The 9,939-nt window shown below is 65.0% G+C and overlaps 1 protein-coding gene across 1 annotated transcript; it reads right to left on the bottom strand.

Moving 5' to 3' along the window:
• Positions 1 to 369: 369 nt before the first annotated feature.
• LOC126653234 (splicing factor, arginine/serine-rich 19-like) lies at positions 370 to 3,779 on the bottom strand. Its single transcript, XM_050340765.1, is given in 4 exon segments — positions 370 to 774; positions 836 to 1,453; positions 1,456 to 2,250; positions 2,253 to 3,779. Coding segments are annotated over 4 exon segments (3,345 nt in total).
• Positions 3,780 to 9,939: the final 6,160 nt, after the last annotated feature.

Below are 9,939 nucleotides of genomic sequence, written 5' to 3'. Positions count from 1 at the left end.
ACCCCCCATTGTCCCCAAGTGCCACCCACGTGCCAGGACCCCCCTATTGTCCCCAAGTGCCACCCACGTGCCAGGACCCCACTGGTGGCACAACCCATACCCCAGACCCCCCAAAGTGTCCCCAAACACCTCCTGGAGGACCCCAAAATCCCCCAGACCCCCCCATTGTCCCCAAGTGCCACCTACGTGCCAGGACCCCCCAAAGTGTCCCCAAGTGCCACCCACGTGCCAAGAACTCCCCAAATTTGTCCCCAGGTGCCACCTACGTGCCAGGACTCCCCATTGTCCCCAAGTGCCACCTACGTGCCAGGACCCCGCTGGTGGCACAACCCACGCCCCCAGACCCCCAAAGTGTCCCCAGGTGCCACCTCACGTGCCAGGACGCCGCTGGTGGCGCAGTCGACGCCCCTGGAGCTCCACGGCGTGGGGTGGTGGTGGTGGTGGGCGGGGGCGCTCCGCGGGGGCGGTCCCGGGTCTCCCCGTGCCCGTCCCCGTCCCCGTGCCCGTGCTGGTGGCGTCGTCCTTGCCCTGGCAGCGACTGTCAGCCTCGGGGCTCTCCCGGCGCCCCCAGCCCGGCCTGGGGTCCCCGCCATCCCAGAGCCCCTGGCCCGGGGGGGGCGCGGGGGGGTCGTTGGCGGCGCCCCCCTCCTCGGGCAGGAAGGACACGTCGGGGGTCTTGCAGCTGCTGTCGACGGTCTGCGAGTCGGGGGTCACCTCCCGCTCGGGGCTCCGTCGCCACCCCGCCCCCGACCTGGGGGCTTTGGGAGGGGGCACCTCTCCGGGAGCGGCGGGGGGCTGGGCGGTTTGGGGTGCCCCCGATTTCTCGGAGCCCGACCAGGGGCTCCACCTCGGGCCGCCCGTGGAGGGGGTCTCCCGGCGCCGAGGGGGGCGCGGGCAGCGGGGGGGGGGACAGCGAGGAGCGGGGGGTGGCGCAGCTGTCGGCCTTGGACTTCTTGAGGGTGCCCTTGACCCCCTTGGCCTTCCTCTTCTTGCGCCCCTCGCCCTTGGCCTTGCTGCCCTTGGGGGGCTTCTTGGTGCCCCCCTTGCCCTTGGGGGGCTTGGCCTTGCGGCTCTTGGAGGGGGGGGCGGCCGCGCCGCCGTCCCTGTCCCCTCCCCGGGGGGCGGCGTCGCCCTTGGGGAGCCCCCCGGCCTTGGGGAGCCCCCCGGCCTTGAGGAAGGGCGCTCTGCTCTCGGCGTCGCGGGCGAACTTGACGGCGATGCCGGCGATGGCTCCTCCTCCTCCTCCTCCTCCTCCTCCTCCCGCCGCTGTCACCCCCGCTGCCCCCTCCTTGGCGGGCGCCGTGGTGGAGGTGACGCCCTCTCGGATCAGCACCGACACCTTCGACTGCAGCTTCACCTTCCGCGCGGGGGCCGCGCTGGTGGTGCTGGGGGTGGCGTTGGTGGCACCCTTGGGTGCCCCCGTCCCCGTCCCCGCCACCGCCGCCTCCTTGCGCTGGTCCCCGCTGCCGTCACCGCCTTGGCTTTGCGGGCGCCCTTCTCCCGCGCCGCCTTCTCCTTGGATTTGCCGCCGTCCGACGACGACGACAGCGCCGTCATCGCCACCTCCTCGGGGTACTCCTTGAACTTCTTCTTGTGCTTGTCCCTGCTGGCCGCTCTGTCCTCGGCGCGGCCGCGTTTGCGCTCCTTGTCCCTGCGCTCGCCGCCGCTCCCGGTGCCGCTCCCGGTGCCCACCCTGGCGCAGCCCCCCTTGCGGGCGGGGGGCTCTGCGGGCTCTCGGTCGGAGGAGAAGCCCTCGAAGCTGAGCCCCTCGGAGTCGTAGAGCACCTCCCGGCGGGGCTCGGGGGAGCCGCCGGAGCGCCGGCTCACCGTGATGGTCCTCTTGATGGCGAACAGCGCCGAGTCGCTCAGCTCCTGCACCGACGGCGGCACCACCGCGCGGGGCTCCCTGCGCCGGACCGACGGCATCGCCGTCACCGTCGTGGTGGTCGTGGTCGTTGTCGTGGCTTTGTCCCCCTTGGAGTCGCGCCGGGAGCCGCGGCGCTCCCGCGACCGCGAGCGCTGCTGCTGCTTCTTCTTCTTCTTCTCCCCGCGGCGCCGCTCGCGCTCCCGGCCCTCTCCTGCTCCCCTGTCCTTGTCCCGGTCCTTGTCCTTGTCCTTGCGGCCCCGCGAGCGGCCCGAGCCGCTGCCCGACGAGCGCCGGCCCCGCCGCTTCTCCCGCGACCGCGAACGCCGCGACCACGAGCGGCGGGAGCGGCGGGAGCGGGAGCGGGACCCGAGCCCGAGCCCGCCGGGCGGCGCCCGCCGCGCTCCTTGCCCTTCGAGGATGATGACGACGATGAAGGCAGCGGGGCCGGGGGAGGAGGCGGCGGCTCGGGGGGCTTCTTGGACGACCCCCACGACGAGGAGGAGCGGCCGCCGCGGGCGCTGCGGTCGCGGTGGTCGCGCTTGGGCTTCTTGCGGGCCGGGGCCGAGGGCGAGCGCGGCGAGGGCGGCGAGGGGGGAGCCCGGAGGCGCCGCTGGCTCAGGATCTTGCGCCGCAGGTCCGAGGGGACGACGACAGGGGGGCCGCCCGCGAGGATTCCGCTCGTCCCGCTCTTCCAGCGCGGGTCCGGCTGCGCCTCGGCCCCAAAATCGGCCTCCTCGTCCGAGTCGGCGTGCAGGGACAAGAAGTCGTCGCCGCCCTCGGGCAGGCGCGGCGGGCGCGGCTCCGGGGCTCGCCCGCGGGCGATGCCACCGACGCCGATGCCACCAACGCCGATGCCACCAACGGCGATGCCACCAACGCTGCCGCCACCACCCCCGGCGATGCCACCCCCGGCGCCGGCGGCGCTCCCGGAGCCGCGGAAGAGCCGCAGGGGACTGAAGGGCCGCTCCTCCTCGGCCGGCACGATCTCGCCCTCCTCCACCTCCGAGGCGTCCCCGGCGCGCTCCACTCGCGGCCGCGCCCGGGGCCGCCCCGGACGATGCCGACGCTGCCGCTTTGGGGGTCCCGCCGGGGTCCCGCGGGGCTGGGGGTGGGCGCCGCTGGGGTGGGGCGGGTTTGGGGTTGCCCGGGTCACCACCTCGAGGGACACTTTGCCGTCCAGCCTGGGGGTCGCTGCCCCCCCTCCTGTGCCCCCAGCCCCACCGAGGGTGGTCTCGCCGCCGGCGCGGCCCGAGCCCCCCAGCCCCACCACGAACACGCGGCGCCGCGGCTCCGACGAGCCTTCCTCTTCATCCTCCTCCTCCTCCTCCTCATCTTCATCCTCCTCTTCATCTTCTTCCTCCTCCTCCTCCTCCTCCTCGTCCTCCTCGTCGTCGCCGGGCAGGGTGGAGTCGGCGCCGGGCGGGTTGGGGGGCGTTTTGGGGGGCTCGGGGTCCTTCTCGCAGTCCTGGCTCAGGCTGTTGTCGTCGTAGATGCCGGCCAAGGTCTGCGAGATGCGGCTGATGCTCTGCGACACGTCCGGCAGCGCCCGCGCCTCCCCTTCCTCCTCCTCCTCCTCCTCATCATCCTCCTCATCTTCATCCTCTTCATCCTCCTCCTCCTCCTCCTCGGCGGGGCTGGGGCTGCTGCGGGACGAGCTGGGGTTGGAGCCGGTGGGGTCGAAGGGGTCGTACTTCTGGTCCTGCCGCCCTTCGGCCTCCTTGGGCGGCGCCGCCGACGAGGAGGAGGAGGAGGAAGAGGAGGAGGAGGAGGAGGAGGAGGAGGAGGAGGAAGAGGAGGAGGAGCCGCCGCCCCCGCCCCCAAAACTCAACTCGGGGGCGTGGGGCGCTCCGGGGGCTCCCGCGACCCCTGACCCCCCGCGGGGTCTCCTCGTCCGTGGGGTGGAAAGGGTCATAAATATCCAGCGAGGGCGAGCGGGGCCGTGCCGAGGCCGGGGGCCCTGACGAGGAGGAGGAGGAAGAGCGGGACGAGGAGGATGATGAAGACGAGGAGGAAGAATCCGCCTTTCGGGGTGGGCGGGCGGGGGCTCTGTCCGGGCGCGTTTTGGGTCGGGGGTCGCTGCTGTTGTTGGGGTTAGTCCCCTGCCCCTCCCAGGGCGGCGCTCGGGCCCGAAGGCGCCGGGGCCGGCCCGGCGTGGGGGAGGGCGCGGCGGGGGGCGCGTGGGAGGGGCGGGGCGGGGTCCCGCCGGGGTGGGGAGGGGCAGGAGGGGGAGGAGCAGGAGGGGACAGAGCCCCCTCGGGACGCGCCAGCGCGGAGGAGCTGCCGGGGAGGTGACCTGGGGAAATTGGGGGAGGGGAGGGTCAGGAGGGGGAGAGACTCCCTGGGACCCCTCGAATTCTAGAGAGACCCCCAAAACTCTCAGACCCCCCAATCCTAGAGAGCCCCCAGAGACCCCCAAAACCCTCAGAGCCCTCACAAATCTTAGAGAGACACCAGAGACCCCCAAAACCCTCAGACCCCCAAATCCTAAAGAAACACCAAAGAACCCCGAAATCCTAGAGAGTCCCCCAAAATCCTAAAGAGACACCAGAGACCCCCAAATCCTAGAGAGCCCCCAAATCCCCCATTTCTGCCCCAAATCCCCTATTTCCACTCCAACCCCCAAACTTCCCCAGCCCCCTAAATCCCTCCTTAACCCCCCCAAATCCCCTCAATCCCTCCCAAATCCCCCCCAAACCCTAGCCCCAGTCCTCCCCAACCCCCCAAATCCCCTCAAATCCTCCCAAATCCCCCTCAATCCTACCCAAATCCCCCTACCCCCAAATCCCCCTAAACCCCCCAAATCCCCCCAATCCCCTAAATCCCCCAAACCCCCCAAATCCCCAAATCCCCTCAAATCCCCCTAACGCCCACCCAATCCCCCCAAATCCCCTCAAATCCCCCAACCCCTCAAATCCCTCTCAAATCCCCTCAAATCCCCTAAACCCCCAAATTCCCCAAATCCTCAAATCCCCCAACTCCCCAAATCCCTCCAATCCCCCTAAATCCCCCTAAACCCCCCAACCCCCCAAATCCCCTCAAATCCCCCAAATCCCCCTAAACCCTAGCCCCCAAATCCCCTCAATCCCCCCAAATCCCTCTCCAATCCCCCAAATCCCCCTAATCCCCCAAATCCCCCAAATCCCCTCCAAATCCCTCTCCAATCCCCCAAATCCCCCTAAATCCCCCAACCCCCCAAATCCCCCAAATCTCCTCAACCCCCTAATCCCCCCAAATCCCCTCAACCCCCCCAAATCCCCAAACCTCCCCCAATCCCCAAATCCCCTAACCCCCAAATCCCTCCAATCCCCAAATCCCCTAAACCCCCAAATCCCCCAAATCCCTCAGTCCTCCCAAATCCCTCAAATCCTCCTCAAATCCCCAAATCCCCCTCAAATCCCCTCAAGTCCCCTCAACCCCCCCAAATCCTCAATCCTCCCAAATCCCCTAAACCCCCAACCCCCCAAATCCCCAACCCCTCCCCAGCCTCCCAGATGCCCCCACCTCGCTTTGGGGTCCTCCAGGGGTCCCTGCGCAGGAGCCCCGAGGCGGCCGCGACGCCCCCGAGGTCGCCCACCCGAACCTCGGCCACCACCTCCAGCTCCTCCTCCTCGGGAGACCCCTCCCCACTGCGGGGGGGGCACGGGGGGGGTCAGGAACCCCCAAAACGGGATTCAGGACCCCCAAAACCTCAAAAATGAACCCCAAAATCCCCCAAATTGACCCCAAAACCCCAAAAGAGACCCCAAACAGAGTCAGGGACCCCCAAAGCAGACCCCTCCCCACTGCGGGGGGGGCACGGGGGGGGTCAGGAACCCCAAAAATGGGATTCAGGACCCCCAAAAACCCCAAAAGGGACCCCAAAACCCCAAATAGGAACCCCAAACCCCCGAAAAGGGACCCAGGAACCCCCCAAACCCCAAAATGGACCCAGGGACCCCCAAAGCAGACTCCTCCCTGCTGCAGGGGCACGAGGGGGTCAGGAACCCCAAAAATGGGAATCAGGACCCCCAAAAACCCCAAAAAGGACCCCAAAAACCCCCCAAATGGACCCCAAAACCACAAAAAGGGACCCAGGGACCCCTGAAACCCCAAAATGGACCCAGGGACCCCCAAACAGACCCCTCCCCACTGCGGGGGGGGGCACGGGGGGGGTCAGGAACCCCAAAAATGGGATTCAGGACCCCCAAAAACCCCAAAAATGAACTCAGGAACCCCCCAAACCCCAAAAATGAACTCAAGAACCCCAAAACCACCAAAAGGACCCCCAAACAGACCCAGGGACCCCCAGAGCAGACCCCTCCCCACTGCAGGGGGGGCTTGGGGGGGGTCAGGAACCCCCAAAACGGGATTCAGGACCCCCAAAACCCCAAGGGGACCCCAAAAAGGGACCCCAAAAACCACCAAAAGGACCCCAAAACCCCCCAAAACAGAGCCAGGGACCCCCAAAGCAGACCCCTCCCCACTGCGGGGGGGGCACGGGGGGGGTCAGGAACCCCCAAAATGGGATTCAGGACCCCCAAAAACCCCAAAAGGGACCCCCAAAACCCCCAAAAATGAACTCGGGAACCCCCAAAACCCCATTTTTGGGGTCCCCCCCAATTTTAGGGTCACCCCCCTTATTTCAGACTCCCCTCCCCCATTTTCAGGGTCCCCTCCCCCATTTTTGGGGTCCCCCTTCTCCCATTTTCAGGGTCCCCTCCCCCATTTTTGGGATCCCCCCCAATTTGGGGTCCCCTCCCCCATTTTTAGGGTCCCCCCCTAAATTCGGGGTCCCCCTCATTTCAGACTCCCCTCCCCATTTTCAGGGTCCCCTCCCCCCATTTTTGGGATCCCCCAAATCTGGGTCCCCCTAATTTCAGACTCCCCTCCCCATTTTGAGATCCCCTCCCCATTTTGGGGTCCCTCCCCCATTTTTGGGATTCCCCTCCAAATTCAGGGGTCCTCCCTCATTTCAGACTCCCCCATTTTTGGGGTCCCCTCCCCATTTTTGAGTCCCCCAATTTTAGGGTCACCCCCTTATTTCAGACTCCCTCTCCCCATTTTCAGGATCCCCTCCCCATTTTTGAGATCCCTCCCCATTTTCAGGGTCCCCTCCCCATTTTTGAGATCCCCCATTTTTAGGATCGCCCCCATTTTTAGGGTCCTTCCATTTTGGGGCCCCCTCCCCATTTTAGGGTCCCTCCCCATTTTTGGGGTCCTCCCAAATTTAGGGTCCCCCTCATTTCAGACTTCCCTCCCCATTTTCAGACTCCCTCCCCATTTTTTGGGGTCCCTCCCCTAAATTTGGGGTCCCCCCATTTTCAGGGTCCCCTCCCCCATTTTCAGGGTCCCCCTCCCCAAATTTGGGATCCCCTCCCCCATTTTTGGGGTCCCCCCTCCCCAAATTTGGGGTCCCCCTCACCTTCCGTGCAGCGGCTCAGGGTCCTCTCGGCCCCGCGGCCTCCCAGACCTGGGGGAAAGATTTTTGGGAAAAACCCCAAATTTGGGTCAGGAGGGGCTGGGGGGGAGAGATCCCAACTGGGACCACCCACCCCCAGCACTGGGAGGGACTGGGAGGGACTGGGAGAGGATTGGGGGCAGTGGGAGGGACTGGGAGGGGACTTGGAAGGAACTGGGAGGGGATTGGGGGCACTGGGAGGGAGTGGGAGGGGACTGGGAGAGGATTGGGAGGGACTGGGAGGGAATTGGGGGCACTGGGAGGGGATTGGGGGCACTGGGAGGGACTGGGAGAGGATTGGGGCACTGGGAGGGATTGGGGGGCACTGGAGGGATTGGGGGCACTGGGAGGGGACTGGGGAACTGGGAGGGGACTGGGGGCACTGGGAAGGGATTGGGAGAGATTGGGAGGGACTGGGAGGGGACTGGGAGGGATTGGGAGGGATTGGGAGGGACTGGGAGGGACTGGGAGGGGACTGGGGACTGGGAGGGGATTGGGGGCACTGGGAGGGGATTGGGAGGGACTGGGAGAGACTGGGAGGGACTGGGAGAGGACTGAGGGCACTGGGATCGCCTGGGAGGGGATTGGGGGCACTGGGAGGGACTGGGAGGGCACTGGGAGGGACTGGGAGGGACTGGGAGGGATTGGGGGCACTGGGAGGGACTGGGAGGGACTGGGAGGCGATTGGGGGCACTGGGAGGGATTGGAGGACTGGGAGAGGATTGGGGGGACTGGGAGAGGATTGGGGGGACTGAGGAGAGTTGGGGGGGACTGGGAGGGATTGGGAGGACTGGGAGGGATTGAGGGGCACTGGGAGAGGACTGGGAAGGACTGGGAGAGGATTGGGGGCACTGGGAGGGGATTGCGGAGAACTGGGAGGGGACTGGGGGACACTGGGAGGCGGATTGGGTGGGACTGGGAGGGACTGGGAGGGGACTGGGAGGACTGGGAGGGATTGAGGGGCACTGGGAAGGATTGGGGGAGACTGGGAGGGGACTGGGAAGGACTGGGAGAGGATTGGGGGGCACTGGGAGGGATTGGGGGCACTGGGAGGGGACTGGGAGGGATTGGGGGGACTGGGGGCTACTGGGAGGGATTAGGGGGACTGAGAGGGACTGGGGGGCACTGGGAGGGGATTGGGGGCACTGGGAGGGGACTGGGAGGGGACTGGGAGAGACTGGGAGGGACTGGGATGGGATTGGGGGGCACTGGGATCGCCTGGGAGGGGATTGGGGGCACTGGGAGTCACTGGGAGGGACTGGGAGGGATTGGGAGGCACTGGGAGGGGACTGGGAGGGACTGGGAGAGACTGGGAGGGACTGGGATGGATTGGGAGGCACTGGGAGGGGACTGGGAGGCACTGGGAGGGACTGGGAGGGATTGGGGGCACTGGGAGGGCACTGGGAGGAGACTGGGAGGGGACTGGGAGGGGATTGGGGGGGACTGGGAGGGGACTGGGGAGCACTGGGAGGGACTGGGAGAGACTGGGAGGGGATTGGGAGAGACTGGGAGGGAACTGGGAGGGACCAGGTCACGCTGGGCTGTGTAAGAGTTTACTGGGCTATACTGGGCTGTACTGGGTTATACTGGGATTTACTGGGCCGCACTACATTGTACTGGGATATACTGGGATTTACTAGGACACACTGGGCCATACTGGGATTTACTGGGAAGTACTATGCTGTAGTGGGATATACGGGGGCATACTGGGCCATAGTGGGATTTACTGGGAGGTACCAGGATTTACTGGGCCATACTGGGATTTACTGGGATGTATTGGGCTATACTGGAACATACTGGGATTTACTGCGCCACGTTAAGTTCTACTGGGATATACTGGGATTTACTGGGCTGTACCAGGCCATACTGGGATGTACTGGGCTGTACTGGGATATATTGAGCCATACTGGGCTGTACTGGTATATATTGAGCCATACTGGGCCATACTGGGATATATTGAGCCATACTGGGCCATACTGGGATGTACTGGGCTGTACTGGGATATATTGAGCCATACTGGGCCATACTGGGATGTACTGGGCTGTACTGGGATATATTGAGCCATACTGCACCATACTGGGGTGTACAAGGCTGTACTGGTCTATACTGGTCCACACTGGTCCATACTGGTTTATACTGGTCTACATTGGTCTACATTGATCTACTCAATCTATACTGCTCTGTACTGGTCTATATCAGTTTATACTGGCCTATACTGGTCTGTACTGGTCTATACTGGTTTCTACTGGTCCATATGGGTTTGTACTGGTCTATACTGGCCTATACTAGTCTGTACTGGTCCATACTGGTCTGTAATGATCTATACTGGTCTTTGCTAGTCTCTATTGGTCTATGTTGGTTTATTGGTTTATACTGGTCTATACTGGTCTATACTGGTTTCTACTGGTCCGTACTGGTCTATATTAGTCTATACCAGTTTCTACTGGTCTGTAATGGTCTATATTGGTCTATACCGGTTTCTACTGGTCTGTAGTGGTCTATATTGGTCTATACTGGTCTATACTGGTCCGTACTGGTCCATACGGGTCACTCACCGGGCCGCTGTCGGGTCGGGGTCCCCAACACCAGCGCTGCTGCCGGGGGGGCTTCGGGGGGGCCTCTGGGGGGACACACG

The sequence above is a fragment of the Myiozetetes cayanensis genome, unplaced genomic scaffold (assembly GCF_022539395.1).
Source record: "Myiozetetes cayanensis isolate MyiCay16 unplaced genomic scaffold, myiCay2020 scf991, whole genome shotgun sequence".
Lineage (NCBI taxonomy): Eukaryota > Metazoa > Chordata > Aves > Passeriformes > Tyrannidae > Myiozetetes > Myiozetetes cayanensis.
Note: the sequence above shows the minus strand (reverse complement) of the source record. Positions and strands in the feature narration are given on the sequence as shown.